Below are 17061 nucleotides of genomic sequence, written 5' to 3'. Positions count from 1 at the left end.
GGAATGCTAGGTACAGTATTGGTGACAGGCACAGCACCAGGTGAAGCAACAGTGACCAACACATAGCACCAGGTGAAGCAACAGTGACCAACACACAGCACCAGGTGAAGCAACAGTGACCAACACACAGCACCAGGTGAAGCAACAGTGACCAACACACAGCACCAGGTGAAGCAACAGTGACCAACACATAGCACCAGGTGAAGCAACAGTGACCAACACATAGCACCAGGTGAAGCAACAGTGACCAACACACAGCACCAGGTGAAGCAACAGTGACCAACACACAGCACCAGGTGAAGCAACAGTGACCAACACACAGCACCAGGTGAAGCAACAGTGACCAACACACAGCACCAGGTGAAGCAACAGTGACCAACACACAGCACCAGGTGAAGCAACAGTGACCAACACACAGCACCAGGTGAAGCAACAGTGACCAACACACAGCACCAGGTGAAGCAACAGTGACCAACACACAGCACCAGGTGAAGCAACAGTGACCAACACACAGCACCAGGTGAAGCAACAGTGACCAACACACAGCACCAGGTGAAGCAACAGTGACCAACACACAGCACCAGGTGAAGCAACAGTGACCAACACAGCACCAGGTGAAGTAACAGTGACCATCACACAGCACCAGGTGAAGCAACAGTGACCAACACACAGCACCAGGTGAAGCAACAGTGACCATCACACAGCACCAGGTGAAGCAACAGTGACCATCACACAGCACCAGGTGAAGCAACAGTGACCATCACACAGCACCAGGTGAAGCAACAGTGACCAACACACAGCACCAGGTGAAGCAACAGTGACAACTCTCCTCACAACCAAGGGACGTGGGTTTAATCTCTAGGTGGGCCAAACGATTGGAAAAGTTTCCTTTTGTGTGACGCTCTGTTCACCTAGCAGTAAATAGTTACACAGGAGTTAAACAACTGTTATGGGTTGCATCCTGGGGAAGGTCAGTATTTAGCCTAAAGGGAGCTTTACAGCTGATACCTCAGTTCCCAGCAGTAAATAGGTACATGGGAGTTAGGCAACTGTTGTGGGAGGAAACCAGAAGAGGGGAGGTCATTCTTTGGCCTAGACTCTTGGAGGACCACGATGAACCTAAGTATAGGCTTCCTATCTCCGACAACGAGAATTAAATTATTATACCAAAAGGCCTCGGTTGTGTCTGGTGGTCAGTTATAACTGATGCCACACAAGCATTGAAAGTTTGCTAAACAGTAAAGTACCGAAGATCAAAACCTTTATGAAATTGATGTAGATTTAAACAATCAATGTAGATTTTCATCTAGATGTAGATGTAAACAAACATAAGGATGTTTGCAACTGTGATTACCCTTTATGGTACATGTTTGCAACTGTGATTACCCTTTATGGTGCATGTCTGCAACTGTGATTACCCTTTATGGTGCATGTCTGCAACTGTGATTACCCTTTATGGTACATGTCTGCAACTGTGATTACCCTTTATGGTGCATGTCTGCAACTGTGATTACCCTTTATGGTACATGTCTGCAACTGTGATTACCCTTTATGGTGCATGTTTGCAACTGTGATTACCCTTTATGGTGCATGTCTGCAACTGTGATTACCCTTTATGGTGCATGTCTGCAACTGTGATTACCCTTTATGGTGCATGTTTGCAACTGTGATTACCCTTTATGGTGCATGTCTGCAACTGTGATTACCCTTTATGGTGCATGTCTGCAACTGTGATTACCCTTTATGGTGCATGTCTGCAACTGTGATTACCCTTTATGGTGCATGTCTGCAACTGTGATTACCCTTTATGGTGCATGTTTGCAACTGTGATTACCCTTTATGGTACATGTCTGCAACTGTGATTACCCTTTATGGTGCATGTTTGCAACTGTGATTACCCTTTATGGTACATGTCTGCAACTGTGATTACCCTTTATGGTGCATGTCTGCAACTGTGATTACCCTTTATGGTGCATGTCTGCAACTGTGATTACCCTTTATGGTGCATGTCTGCAACTGTGATTACCCTTTATGGTGCATGTCTGCAACTGTGATTACCCTTTATGGTACATGTCTGCAACTGTGATTACCCTTTATGGTGCATGTTTGCAACTGTGATTACCCTTTATGGTGCATGTCTGCAACTGTGATTACCCTTTATGGTGCATGTCTGCAACTGTGATTACCCTTTATGGTGCATGTTTGCAACTGTGATTACCCTTTATGGTACATGTCTGCAACTGTGATTACCCTTTATGGTACAGTATACAGTGATGTGTTTTGTGTCTTGCACATCCACCAGATATGGGTCAACCCAATGTAGGTTACCAGCCATAATACGTATATTCTACACAAGCACAGACCAAAGTCGGCAACAAGAGGCACAGACACCGTGTTTACATAATATTTAGGCTCGGACCAGAATGATTGGTCTCTCTGAGCTCTTGCACTTTTTTCTTTGATACACATGTTAGTGTAGGGGAAACCAAAGGTACTATATGTGTACAGTATTAGCCACTTTTGTTATTTTGCCCACAAGAAAGTGCAGAATCCATTTCAATATGGATATTGGATAGGCTTCTAAAGTTAAATATAGTAGACTCAAAACATAACTTCCAAGTAAAAAAGTTTCCTTAATGCACAATGTGTCTTTTAAAGCTCAAAAATTAACATAAAGGAAACCCTAAAATTTCTGGAAGATTGGACTACTGAAACAATACATGAACGATCAAAACATGTTATCTTTTTATTCTAGCATTGTTGAGGCAGTTGATAGTGGTAAGGATTGCGATGTTGTATACCTTGACTTTAGCAAAGCTTTTGATACAGTGCCACATGAAAGACTGATTAAAAAAATAGAGTCTCATGGTATTGGGGGTGCTATATTAAGCTGGATTAGGGCATGGCTATACCAAAGGAAACAGAGAGTTAGTATAAATGGAATCAAGTCAGAGTGGGAAAATGTTGTAAGTGGAGTGCCTCAAGGCTCTGTCCTGGGACCTCTGTTGTTTATAATATATATAAATGATTTAGATTCAGGTTTGAGTAGCAACATTTGCAAATTTGCCGATGATACGAAAATCGGTAGGGAAATTAATTCGGAGGAGGACTCACTATCACTTCAAGTTGATCTAGATAGGGTTTTGAAATGGTCAAAGGATTGGCAGATGCAGTTTAATGCTGATAAATGTAAAGTTCTGAGGTTAGGTAATGATGATAGAGTTACAAGATACGAGCTAGATGGTGTTGTGATTGCGAAGTCGGATTGCGAAAGGGATCTGGGAGTTATGATTAGTAAGAATTTAAAACAAAAGGATCAATGCATAAATGTTCGTAATAAGGCAAATCGGACACTTGGATTTATTAATCGCAGCGTTAGTAACAAGACACCTGGTGTGGTTCTCAAGCTATATCTTGCTCTAGTTAGGCCCCATTTAGATTATGCAGTTCAGTTTTGGTCGCCATATTATAGAATGGATATAAATTCACTTGAACGTGTCCAGCGTAGGATGACTAAGTTAATTCCCCAAATTAGAAATCTTTCATATGAAGAAAGATTAACAAAGCTTAAGTTGCATTCACTGGAAAGGCGAAGAGTTAGGGGTGACATGATAGAGGTTTACAAGTGGATGTATGGACATAACCGGGGGGATATTAATAGGGTATTAAAAGTATCAACACAGGACAGAACACGAAACAATGGATATAAATTGGATAAGTTTAGATTTAGGAAAGACTTGGGTAAATACTGGTTCAGTAACAGGGTTGTTGATTTGTGGAACCAATTGCCGCGTAACATTGTGGAGGTGGGGTCCCTCGATCGTTTCAAGCACGGGTTGGACAAGTATATGAGTGGGATTGGGTGGTTATAGAATAGGAGCTGCCTCGTATGGGCCAATAAGCCTTCTGCAGTTACCTTTGTTCTTATGTTCTTATGTTCTTATGGACCTGAGCTTTTGCAGGACCCGAGCTTTCACAGGCCACAACCTTTCACAGGTACTGTATGTGAAATAAAAACTAACCCAGAGTCACTAACACAACCTCAATTATGTCTAAGATTTATTATTATTTTGCCTTTACTAGAAAATATCATTTTTTCTTAATTAATTTACTTTATTTAGGCTTTATTTAGACAGTACAGTACTGTATTATAAATGGTACAAGATTACAACCTGACAGTAGTACTGCATTTCTATCCATTTATCTTTAAAACTTCAGAATTTGAAGGAGAATAAATTAGTCAAGACATAGTAAATATGGGTTAAGTAATTATGAGGAGAAATTTGAAAGCAAGTAGGACTATACAGTATAGAAAATAATACAGTGATAATAATTCATTGTGTTGGGGAACAGGCAGATAGTGTATATATACATGTTAAGCTTATATCGAGGTCACCCCCAAGGTTAAACTACTGACCCTCCACAGGATGCAACCCCACAACAAGCCGACTAACTCTTGAACATGGGCCATTAGGTGATAGGAAATGTACGCAACTATGTGTGTCCCACCCAGATTTCGAACGTGGAATTCCCGACTGCGAGTCGAGAATGAACCCTATATGAAGGCAAGGAACTGGGATATGAAGATGAGGTGAAGGAATGGTGACCAACCACTTGGACTATCAGGGTTCAAATGCTGACCCTGTAAGAATTAAGAGTTGTTGCTCTACTGACCAGTAAAGTGATTAGGTGAGATAAAAGTAATAGTATCGTACTGTTGACAAAAATATACATCTTGGACATCTTGAAAATGGCTCTAATTCTAAGAAACTGACTAGGTGTAGAGAAGCATGGAATCTTAAGCATTGGCTTATGTACTAGAGGAAACTCTTCCAGGCAGTAAGATTAGCAGAAAACTATACAAATGTCAGTACAAATTTTGGCTAAACAAACGTTAATGCAAATGGTTCACATGGACGAAAGATTTCAATTGTATGCAAGACTACAAGGCCAAGGTTATTAAAAACACTAGTTTACACACTACATTTACCATAACAAAAATGGTGGCTTGTAGTCACAAATGTTTGGTGGATTTGGATCTTCTCAACTACTGTAAGCCTAAAATGGCATATGCAGAGGAAAGGTCTCCAATACCCCTACTAGATATAAAAATGAAATGTGGTAAGGAGGGTGTGAGGGTTTCAGGCAAAGGCGGTGAGCATGGGTACGAGGGAGCCTGACGACTGCACGGGGGAGCCTGACGACAGCACGGGGGAGCCTGACGACTGCACGGGGGAGCCTGACGACAGCACGGGGGAGCCTGACGACAGCACGGGGGAGCCTGACGACAGCACGGGGGAGCCTGACGACAGCACGGGGGAGCCTGACGACAGCACGGGGGAGCCTGACGACAGCACGGGGGAGCCTGACGACAGCACGGGGGAGCCTGACGACAGCACGGGGGAGCCTGACGACAGCACGGGGGAGCCTGACGACAGCACGGGGGAGCCTGACGACAGCACGGGGGAGCCTGACGACAGCACGGGGGAGCCTGACGACAGCACGGGGGAGCCTGACGACAGCACGGGGGAGCCTGACGACAGCACGGGGGAGCCTGACGACAGCACGGGGGAGCCTGACGACAGCACGGGGGAGCCTGACGACAGCACGGGGGAGCCTGACGACAGCACGGGGGAGCCTGACGACAGCACGGGGGAGCCTGACGACAGCACGGGGGAGCCTGACGACAGCACGGGGGAGCCTGACGACAGCACGGGGGAGCCTGACGACAGCACGGGGGAGCCTGACGACAGCACGGGGGAGCCTGACGAATGCACGAGGGAGCCTGACGAATGCACGGGGGAGCCTGACGAATGCACGGGGGAGCCTGACGACTGCACGGGGGAGCCTGACGACTGCACGGGGGAGCCTGACGAATGCACGGGGGAGCCTGACGAATGCACGGGGGAGCCTGACGACTGCACGGGGGAGCCTGACGACTGCACCAGGGAGCCTGACGACTGCACCTGGGAGCCTGACGACTGCACCAGGGAGCCTGACGACTGCACGAGGGAGCCTGACGACTGCACGAGGGAGCCTGACGACTGCACGAGGGAGCCTGACGACTGCACGAGGGAGCCTGACGACTGCACGAGGGAGCCTGACGAATGCACGAGGGAGCCTGACGACAGCACGAGGGAGCCTGACGAATGCACGAGGGAGCCTGACGAATGCACGAGGGAGCCTGACGAATGCACGAGGGAGCCTGACGAATGCACGAGGGAGCCTGACGACAGCACGAGGTAGCCTGACGAATGCACGGGGGAGCCTGACGACAGCACGGGGGAGCCTGACGACAGCACGGGGGAGCCTGACGACAGCACGGGGGAGCCTGACGACAGCACGGGGGAGCCTGACGACAGCACGGGGGAGCCTGACGACAGCACGGGGGAGCCTGACGACAGCACGGGGGAGCCTGACGACAGCACGGGGGAGCCTGACGACAGCACGGGGGAGCCTGACGACAGCACGGGGGAGCCTGACGACAGCACGGGGGAGCCTGACGAATGCACGGGGGAGCCTGACGAATGCACGGGGGAGCCTGACGAATGCACGGGGGAGCCTGACGACAGCACGAGGGAGCCTGACGAATGCACGAGGGAGCCTGACGAATGCACGAGGGAGCCTGACGAATGCACGAGGGAGCCTGACGAATGCACGAGGGAGCCTGACGAATGCACGGGGGAGCCTGACGACAGCACGGGGGAGCCTGACGACAGCACGGGGGAGCCTGACGACAGCACGGGGGAGCCTGACGACAGCACGGGGGAGCCTGACGACAGCACGGGGGAGCCTGACGACAGCACGGGGGAGCCTGACGACAGCACGGGGGAGCCTGACGACAGCACGGGGGAGCCTGACGACAGCACGGGGGAGCCTGACGACAGCACGGGGGAGCCTGACGACAGCACGGGGGAGCCTGACGACAGCACGGGGGAGCCTGACGACAGCACGGGGGAGCCTGACGACAGCACGGGGGAGCCTGACGACAGCACGGGGGAGCCTGACGACAGCACGGGGGAGCCTGACGACAGCACGGGGGAGCCTGACGACAGCACGGGGGAGCCTGACGACAGCACGGGGGAGCCTGACGACAGCACGGGGGAGCCTGACGACAGCACGGGGGAGCCTGACGACAGCACGGGGGAGCCTGACGACAGCACGGGGGAGCCTGACGAATGCACGAGGGAGCCTGACGAATGCACGGGGGAGCCTGACGAATGCACGAGGGAGCCTGACGAATGCACGAGGGAGCCTGACGAATGCACGAGGGAGCCTGACGAATGCACGAGGGAGCCTGACGAATGCACGAGGGAGCCTGACGAATGCACGAGGGAGCCTGACGAATGCACGAGGGAGCCTGACGAATGCACGAGGACATTAGCTACTGTTAAATGGCGAGGGTATGAGGGGCAACAGTGAAGACATTTGTGTGGGTGCGTGACATGGTGAGGGCATGAGGGTTATTGGCGAGGGCATCAGTGTGAATGGCGAGTGCCAATAGAGACTGTGGCGAGGGCCTCGGGGAGTGTGGCGAGGGCCTCGGGGAGTGTGGCGAGGGCCTCGGGGAGTGTGGCGAGGGCCTCGGGGAGTGTGGCGAGGGCCTCGGGGAGTGTGGCGAGGGCCTCGGGGAGTGTGGCGAGGGCCTCGGGGAGTGTGGCGAGGGCCTCGGGGAGTGTGGCGAGGGCCTCGGGGAGTGTGGCGAGGGCCTCGGGGAGAGTGGCGAGGGCCTCGGGGAGAGTGGCGAGGGCCTCGGGGAGAGTGGCGAGGGCCTCGGGGAGAGTGGCGAGGGCCTCGGGGAGAGTGGCGAGGGCCTCGGGGAGAGTGGCGAGGGCCTCGGGGAGAGTGGCGAGGGCCTCGGGGAGAGTGGCGAGGGCCTCGGGGAGAGTGGCGAGGGCCTCGGGGAGAGTGGCGAGGGCCTCGGGGAGAGTGGCGAGGGCCTCGGGGAGAGTGGCGAGGGCCTCGGGGAGAGTGGCGAGGGCCTCGGGGAGAGTGGCGAGGGCCTCGGGGAGAGTGGCGAGGGCCTCGGGGAGAGTGGCGAGGGCCTCGGGGAGAGTGGCGAGGGCCTCAAGTGAGTGTGGCGAGGGCCTCGGGGAGAGTGGTGAGGGCCTCAAGTGAGTGTGGTGAGGGCCTCGGGGAGTGTGGTGAGGGCCTCGGGGAGAGTGGTGAGGGCCTCGGGGAGAGTGGTGAGGGCCTCGGGGAGAGTGGTGAGGGCCTCGGGGAGAGTGGTGAGGGCCTCGGGGAGAGTGGTGAGGGCCTCGGGGAGAGTGGTGAGGGCCTCGGGGAGAGTGGTGAGGGCCTCGGGGAGAGTGGTGAGGGCCTCGGGGAGAGTGGTGAGGGCCTCGGGGAGAGTGGTGAGGGCCTCGGGGAGAGTGGTGAGGGCCTCGGGGAGAGTGGTGAGGGCCTCGGGGAGAGTGGTGAGGGCCTCGGGGAGTGTGGTGAGGGCCTCGGGGAGTGTGGTGAGGGCCTCGGGGAGTGTGGTGAGGGCCTCGGGGAGTGTGGTGAGGGCCTCGGGGAGTGTGGTGAGGGCCTCGGGGAGTGTGGTGAGGGCCTCGGGGAGTGTGGTGAGGGCCTCGGGGAGTGTGGTGAGGGCCTCGGGGAGTGTGGTGAGGGCCTCCTGGAGAGTGGTGAGGGCCTCAGGGAGAGTGGTGAGGGCCTCAGGGAGAGTGGTGAGGGCCTCGGGGAGTGTGGTGAGGGCCTCGGGGAGTGTGGTGAGGGCCTCTGGGAGAGTGGTGAGGGCCTCAGGGAGTGTGGTGAGGACCTCAGAGAGAGTGGTGAGGGCCTCAGGGAGAGTGGTGAGGGCCTCGGGGAGTGTGGTGAGGGCCTCGGGGAGTGTGGTGAGGGCCTCAGGGAGAGTGGTGAGGGCCTCAGGGAGTGTGGTGAGGGCCTCAGGGAGTGTGGTGAGGGCCTCGGGGAGTGTGGTGAGGGCCTCAGGGAGAGTGGTGAGGGCCTCAGGGAGAGTGGTGAGGGCCTCAGGGAGTGTGGTGAGGGCCTCAGGGAGTGTGGTGAGGGCCTCAGGGAGTGTGGTGAGGGCCTCAGGGAGTGTGGTGAGGGCCTCAGGGAGTGTGGTGAGGGCCTCAGGGAGAGTGGTGAGGGCCTCAGGGAGTGTGGTGAGGGCCTCAGGGAGAGTGGTGAGGGCCTCAGGGAGAGTGGTGAGGGCCTCAGGGAGAGTGGTGAGGGCCTCAGGGAGAGTGGTGAGGGCCTCAGGGAGAGTGGTGAGGGCCTCAGGGAGAGTGGTGAGGGCCTCAGGGAGAGTGGTGAGGGCCTCAGGGAGAGTGGTGAGGGCCTCAGGGAGAGTGGTGAGGGCCTCGGGGAGAGTGGTGAGGGCCTCACCAGCCTCTCCACTACTGTGCGTCGCAATCAGCTGATCGCACCAAAAACACAAACAAAGGACTCGCACCCTCCTCATTACGCCTCAATATCTTCCCTCCTGGGGCCCTCACAGCCCTCACCTCTCACCACAACCCGCAGCCAGGACTCCTCTCCCCACGCCACCTTCCTGGAAGGCCCTGGACGCCCTCCACGAACCACCCGAACCCCCAATATCAATATAAACAAAGACAGGAGCAGAGTCACTTACCCTTATAGTGAACTCTGAGATTATTTTGTGATAAACCAATGAAACTGTATTTGTCTTTACTACTCCAGCATCTGGGAAGAGGTGTCTCGTCTTCATTCACCATGGGATATAATGCCTTAATGGGGTCCTGTCCACTGTGAGGCCCGTAAAGTGGCGGCTCGACGCTACACCTTCCACTACTTGTCGCCATTTTCACCAGTTACTGCCATTCCAATAATATTCCCTGCCAGTCTTGAAATCCAAGTCATCACATAAGTATTATAAAATTAAGTAACATCGCCTGGGTGTCTGTAAAGACGAGTTATTCACATGCCATATTATTACTTTGAGTATATAGATTTAATTGACGTTGAATAGCGTACAGTATTTGTTTTTTTTTTAGTAATTAAACAAATAATTAATTTTGCACTCCTGTGTGTAAGGCGCGCTATTTAAAAGTTTGCTGGGCGGCGCAGGACAAGGTTATTGTGCAAAATGTCTTTATCAGCAAAGATAATGAGTAAAAAAATACCTTTTGTTGCGTCCTGTTTTAGACAAATAATCATATTCACGTTAATTTATTTCTGAAAGTGTTGAGCAAGTACAAAATGAGGTAGAGAATCTATTACATAATTCGACCCTGAGACATAAGCCCACACTCACCAGTCACCCTCATCTCTACACCCACGCAACTCATCTCTCATTTACGTCTTCAAGTAATACAAAAATATCCACAAATTCACACAGCGATCTTAAAGACGCATGGAAAGATGCATATAGGCCTATTATTGGCCTATGTGAACTAGGCTTCCTCATACGTCGTCTAAGCTGTGCCAAAGCCTTTGTGTGTGTATATTATTGTGCCGTCACACTACTATTTATAGAACTAGACTTTTACTCTGAGAGGGAATATTAACAGGTTAATAGAACTCCTGGGTCTTTTAGTATATCTTGCTATATGTATATTTATATTCTTTATAATATCACATTATATATGTTTTATCTCATTCACTCGACTTAGAAATTGCCAATATAATTTCAACGCTATATATATATATATATATATATATATATATATATATATATATATATATATATATATATATATATATATATATATTTATTTATTTATTTATTTATTTATTTATTTATTTATTTATATATATACAAGAAGGTACATTGGGATTGTGAGGATACATAATATAGTAATTACAATCTTGTAAAGCAACTAATACGCGCAGCGTTTCGGGTAGGAAAATATATATAGTTAGGTTAATATTGGGGTAACGCACCAATGTGCCGCTCACAATACAAGCGACGTATATCCCTGGTACAAAAACAGTTAGGCTATAACCTTCACTATATCCGTGTGAGGCGAGGACGGAGCCACTCTTCCTGCACCATACTGCACCATATAGACATATATACCAAGGGTGTACGTTTAATATCTATCACAAAAGATCTTTCAAAGTATATATCATCATGAAAAGTCAAGGTTGAAGCACTTGAGAGTTAGGGTGTTTGGGTGAGGGGGTTAGTGACACCCCCAAGGTCGCCCTCCGCAAGGTGCTTGACCTCTCCTGACCTTGTAGTTAGGCTGGGAGTGACGTCACACAACCACCGCCACGCTATGTAACCAGGACCATGCATATTTAATGCGTCACCACCGCTCCTGTGCCAGGTAAGTCCACTACGGGCTCACCGTAGCCCGTGCTACTTGGAACTTGTTCCGAGTAGCTGAATCTATAACAACAACATCATTTATCGCGGTACTGGAACAGTTCAGAGTGTTCTACGGCTGTGTACAGGGGTGGCTGTCTGTTCCTGACCAGGGCTGATTGTTGTCTGTGGCCGGCCGGATGGTTGCTGACTCTGGCCTGCTGGATGGTTGCTGACTCTGGCCTGCTGGATGGTTGCTGACTCTGGCCTGCTGGATGGTTGCTGACTCTGGCCTGCTGGATGGTTGCTGACTCTGGCCTGCTGGATGGTTGCTGACTCTGGCCGGCTGAATGGTTGCTGACTCTGACCGGCTGGATGGTTGCTGACTCTGGCCTGCTGGATGGTTGCTGACTCTGGCCTGCTGGATGGTTGCTGACTCTGGCCGGCTGGATGGTTGCTGACTGGCCGGCTGAATGGTTGCTGACTCTGGCCGGCTGGATGGTTGCTGACTCTGGCCGGCTGGATGGTTGCTGACTCTGACCAGGGCTGATTGTTGACTCTGGCCGGCTGGATGGTTGCTGACTCTGGCCGGCTGGATGGTTGCTGACTCTGGCGTGCTGGATGGTTGCTGACTCTGGCCGGTTGGATGGTTGCTGACTGGCCGGCTGAATGGTTGCTGACTCTGGCCGGCTGGATGGTTGCTGACTCTGGCCGGCTGGATGGTTGCTGACTGGCCGGCTGAATGGTTGCTGACTCTGGCCGGCTGGATGGTTGCTGACTCTGGCCGGCTGGATGGTTGCTGACTCTGGCCGGCTGAATGGTTGCTGACTCTGGCCGGCTGAATGGTTGCTGACTCTGGCCGGCTTGATGGTTGCTGACTCTGGCCGGCTGAATGGTTGCTGACTCTGGCCTGCTGGATGGTTGCTGACTCTGGCCTGCTGGATGGTTGCTGACTCTGGCCGGCTGAATGGTTGCTGACTCTGGCCTGCTGGATGGTTGCTGACTGGCCGGCTGAATGGTTGCTGACTCTGGCCTGCTGGATGGTTGCTGACTCTGGCCTGCTGGATGGTTGCTGACTCTGGCCTGCTGGATGGTTGCTGACTGGCCTGCTGACTATGGATAGTTGCTGACTATGGATGGTTGCTGACTCTGGCCGGCTGGATGGTTGCTGACTGGCCGGCTGGATGGTTGCTGACTATGGATGGTTGCTGACTCTGGCCGGCTGGATGGTTGCTGACTGGCCGGCTGGATGGTTGCTGACTATGGATGGTTACTGACTCTGGATGGTTGCTGACTCTGGCCGGCTGGATGGTTGCTGACTCTGGCCGGCTGCTGACTATGGATGGTTGCTGACTCTAGCCGGCTGGATGGTTGTTGACTCTGGCCGGCTGGATGGTTGCTGACTCGGGCCGGGTGGATGGTTGCTGACTGTGGCCGGCTGGATGTCTGGAACAATATCATCCAAATCGTCCAGAATGTTAAAAGTTTTGATGAAATCCGCCCTGTCACGCCTGCCTTGCAATGTTCGCCCTGTGGCCCTCAACTGTTCCTGGTATGGGGGGTGACTTAACTCCGGAATTATATTTGTCGCCCGGTGTTGCACCTTCTCCAGAGCTTCTCCATGTCTTTCTGAAGATGACCTCTCATTGCTTGGATACAATAAACTAAGTGATCAGCACCAGAGATTTATACAGTCGAATAACTACCTTCTTTTCCTTAAAGTCAAAGGTACGCTTGACTCCGAATCTGAATCAAAAATTCAAAATTCAAATTCAAATGTTTATTCAAGTAAAATTACATACATAGATGAGTTACAAACACAATGTTGGATTTAAAGATAGAGGTAGTACATACAATACTTAAAGCTACTAATACGCATAGCGTTTCGGGCAAGGTGTGGGGAAAAACCCCACTTAGACTATCTTGAGGTTAGTTTCGTGAGGTCGAGATCGTGAGGCCTATCGTGAGGCCGCACAATTAAAACTTAATAGTAATTGAGCTTAAAGTATAAATTGTGTTGAAAAAATGAATATACACAAGGCGGGGAACATGGCAGAAAATAGCAATTATTCAAGTTGGTCAACAAACAGCATTGTTTAAAACAGCAAGACATTGGTTGACAATTGAGGGTAAGGTAGGTTACAGGGAGTTAATTAGGTAGTACTTAGTTGTTCTCTTAAACTGGTTGGGAGAGGTACAGTCTTTAACATGGTTGGGAAGGTCATTCCACATTCTGGGTCCCTTGATTTGTAGAGCATTTCTAGTTTGACTAAGTCGTACTCTTGGAATATCAAATAGGTATTTGTTTCTGGTGTGGTGCTCATGGGTTCTGTTACAACCTTCTAGGAAGCTTTTAAGGTCAGGATTGACATTACAATTCAAAGTTTTAAATATATAGAGTACACAAGAGAGGATGTGCAGTGACTTAATATCTAACATACTCAAAGATTTGAGTAAGGGTACCGAGTACTGTCTGGGGTCAGAGTTAGATATTGTCCTAACAGCAGCTTTGTATTGGGTGATTAGAGGACATAAATGATTTTGGGTAGTAGAACCCCAAGCACAAATACCATAGTTGAGATAAGGATAGATGAGAGAGTAATAGAGAGTCACCAGGGCAGGGCAAGATACATAATATCTGATCTTAGAAAGAATGCCAACAGTTTTAGAAACTTTTTTTGCTATATTTAGAATGTGTCCCTGGAAATTCAGCTTGTTATCGATGAGGACACCAAGGAATTTACCATCAACTTTGTTAGTAATTTGGATATTGTTTATTTTTAGATTAATTTGATTTGAGGATTTATTACCAAACAAAACAGAAAGTTTTGTCAATGTTGAGGGTGAGTGTGTTAGCAGTTAGCCAAAGATGGACTTTATTTAGTTCAGTATTCACTGTAACATTCAGAGCAAGAGGGTCAGGACTGGAGTAAATGAAGGTTGTGTCGTCAGCAAATAAGATTGGGTTGAGGTGTTGGGAGGCATTTGGAAGATCATTAAAGTAGATGAGAACGAGGAGAGGGGCAAGTATGCTGCCCTGAGGAACACCAATGTTATTGGGTAGGGTGGGAGAAATGGAATTATTCACAGAAACATACTGGAGCCTGTCAGTAAGGTAGGACTGAATCAAATCAAATCAAATCAAATCAAATGTTTATTTAGGTAAGGTACATACATACAAGAGATTTTACAAAGAGTGATGGATTGATATTTTATTGATAGAAGATATTGCAGGGAGTGTCCTCTGACTCCATAATGTTGTAATTTAAGAAGAAGGTTTTGGTGGTTGACAGTGTCAAAAGCCTTACGCAGGTCCACAAATAACCCAACAGGGAACTCATTTTTATCAAGAGCTGTATGTATCAAGTTAATCATACTAATAAGTGCATCGTTAATGCTTTTTTTTTAGGTCTGAAGCCATATTGACAAGAGCTAAGTATATTGAGTTTGGCTAGATAAGAGTAAAGCTGCATGAGGTTTTTCAAATATTTTTGACAAGGTTGGCAGAATTGATATAGGTCTGTAGTTGTTGACATCAGTGAGATCACCACATTTGTGGACTGGGGCTACTCTCGCTTTTTTTTTTAAATACCCGGAAAGGTTTGGAGTTCCACTGATGTTAGTGGGATAAACCTTTTTCTTAAAACAATGACAAGTGCTCTTGTTAAGATACCAACTCTAATTTACAAAAAAGCCTCCAGATTTCTAGCTCCTGCCTTTGCATTGCTCTACACCAAAGTTTAGCTTATTTAATTTATTATGCACCCCATACCCATCCTGTGAGCGGTAGTGGAAAAGGTTACAGAGGCACATAATGGGCTCAGGGATTGAACCCCACAATTCATTTAACTTGCTTAGTTAAATGATTTTAGAAAGATCATAGAGGCTCAGAGTTTGTTATCATGTTATAGAGGCTCAGAGTTTTCTGAAGAAATGTTTGCACTGCTAGGTTGATGTCCCTTATGTTACCTAATTCATTCTCCCAGTTGATATTAGCAGCAGCAGCAATAAAATTGCTTATAGAAGTTTCATTGTGCAGCCTAAAGCTTATCTTCATTGTATCTAAAAGTGGTTTATTAATGTTAGGAGAAATGTGGGGTAATGGTCTGTGGTCCTATCAGTGATTATCCTTGAAGTAAGTGGAGAGGTTATGTTAGTCCAGATGTGGTCAAGAGCTGTGGCAGTACTATCAGGGATTCTAGTAGGTCTAGTGATTAAGGGTATGAGGAAGCAGGAATTCATACAGCATGAGGCTTATCAGGCTCGCAGAGGTCAAATCCCCCGAAATTATTAGTTGGTTTTTGTTAAGTCTGTTAGCTAGTATTAGATTTCTAAGGTTAGAGTTGAATTCAGACACATAAGTGTTAGGAATTCTGTAGACTGCTCCACTACTTCACTGCTAAAGACCATAGGGCTGTTAAGAGGGGGGGGAGAAAGGATTGGATGAAGATGAAGGAAAACTTGAAAGAGGTTTGTGTTAGGAGATGGAGAGTTGAAGAACAGGTAAGTGGCCCAACCACTCTGGGTATTTTGGTGAGAGGTGATACTGTGGTGTGGTTTTGGGGTGATGTACTCACCTAGTTGTACTCACCTAGTTGTGCTTGCGGGGGTTGAGCTCTGGCTCTTTGGTCCCGCCTCTCAACCGTCAATCAACAGGTGTACAGGTTCCTGAGCCTGTGTGATATGAGATGTGATGATTTGTGTGGTGCTCGCTTTTTTGTATAATGATGGGGTGCAGCCGGCTCGCCGCATTGATTCCCGGAGAGCTGTGCATTTGCAGTTTGAGCTCAGTAGTTTGTCTATAGACTAGCTGGGGTTTATGTTTTAGGCTTCACTCTTCTGGTAGTGCGACTTAGGGTGAGAAATGGGGCTGGTGGTTCCCACTCGTCCTAGGTTGGCAGGCTGCTCAAAACTCTGGGTCTTGGGAAGCCCTGTCATGTATATATCTTCGTACTTTTTGCTGTAGGGACATTATCCTTGTCCTGTGGGACTTGTGGTCGATCTTGAACCCATTGTTGATGTGACGACTTATACTGACTTTTATAACTAGCTCATCAAGATTGTAACTTGCTTAGCTTAATGAATTGTGGAGTTCAGTCCCTGAGCCCATTATGTGCCTCTGTAACCCTTTCCACTACCGCCCACAAGATGGGTATGGGGTGCATAATAAATGAACTAAACTAACTAACTGTGGGGCTGGACGGGTAGTTCATAGTTGTATTGTGTATCACAAAAGGATCGTCACGGTTGGGTAGATGCATGCTTTTCATTTTGTGTAGCTGCTTGAACGAGAGGTTGTGCAAGCGAATGTTCAGCGGGTCAATTTTCAATCTGGTATGTAGGTTGTCGGCGCTCACCCTGTCCGTAAGCAACACGTTAGTCACACATCGCAACGCTCTGTTGTGAACACGCTTGTGTGAGCGGCGTGTGCGGATACTACAGGATGGGTCTGATCAGCATCCTGTAGAGGTGTAGCTTCACGTGTTGTGGGGCCTGGTGGAAGCGGTACAGCTTGGCGAGCTGCTTCTTGGTCATCGACGACTTTTTGTTGATGTGTTCATTGGAGTTTAGTAACAGAGATATGTCATATCCTAGCATCGTAGTAGAGTTCTGGACTCGTGTCAGAGTGCCTCCAATATTAATGGCTCCCAGTGTGCTGACCTGGCAGCCTATCGAGCAGAACATCATTTGACTTGGGTTAGTCACTATCTTCCACGCCTGTTCCCAACCCCTCGTGTTGGCCGGTTCTTTTCTTACCTTCCGGATCACGTCATCGTGCTTCGTACCCTTCTGGCCAGCATAAGAAGAAGAACATAAGAACAAAGGTAACTGCAGAAGGCCTA

The 17061-nt window shown here is 49.4% G+C and overlaps 2 protein-coding genes across 3 annotated transcripts in view; both read right to left on the bottom strand.

Annotated features, from left to right (window-relative positions):
• RanBPM (Ran-binding protein M) overlaps window positions 1-9802 on the bottom strand; it is an 81864-nt gene extending 72062 nt beyond the window's left edge. For both annotated transcript variants that reach the window (XM_045742127.2, XM_045742128.2), the window contains exon 1: window positions 9581-9802. In XM_045742127.2, coding sequence (XP_045598083.1) covers window positions 9581-9770 — 190 coding nt within the window. In that variant the 5' untranslated portion in view covers window positions 9771-9802. The remainder of the gene's footprint in view (window positions 1-9580) is intronic.
• A 1514-nt stretch (window positions 9803-11316) lies between these two features.
• On the bottom strand, window positions 11317-16816 carry LOC138372852 (heat shock protein DDB_G0288861-like). Its single transcript, XM_069338519.1, has 3 exons — window positions 16659-16816; window positions 12911-12964; window positions 11317-12331 (listed from the first exon to the last, which is right to left on the bottom strand). Exons 1-3 carry the CDS (start codon window positions 16814-16816, stop codon window positions 11317-11319), a joined length of 1227 nt encoding a protein of 408 aa, XP_069194620.1.
• Between the last annotated feature and the right edge of the window lie 245 nt (window positions 16817-17061).

Source organism: Procambarus clarkii, chromosome 40 (genome assembly GCF_040958095.1).
Source record: "Procambarus clarkii isolate CNS0578487 chromosome 40, FALCON_Pclarkii_2.0, whole genome shotgun sequence".
In the NCBI taxonomy this organism is placed as follows: Eukaryota; Metazoa; Arthropoda; class Malacostraca; order Decapoda; family Cambaridae; genus Procambarus; species Procambarus clarkii.
This window is presented reverse-complemented; position numbering and strand designations above follow the sequence as displayed.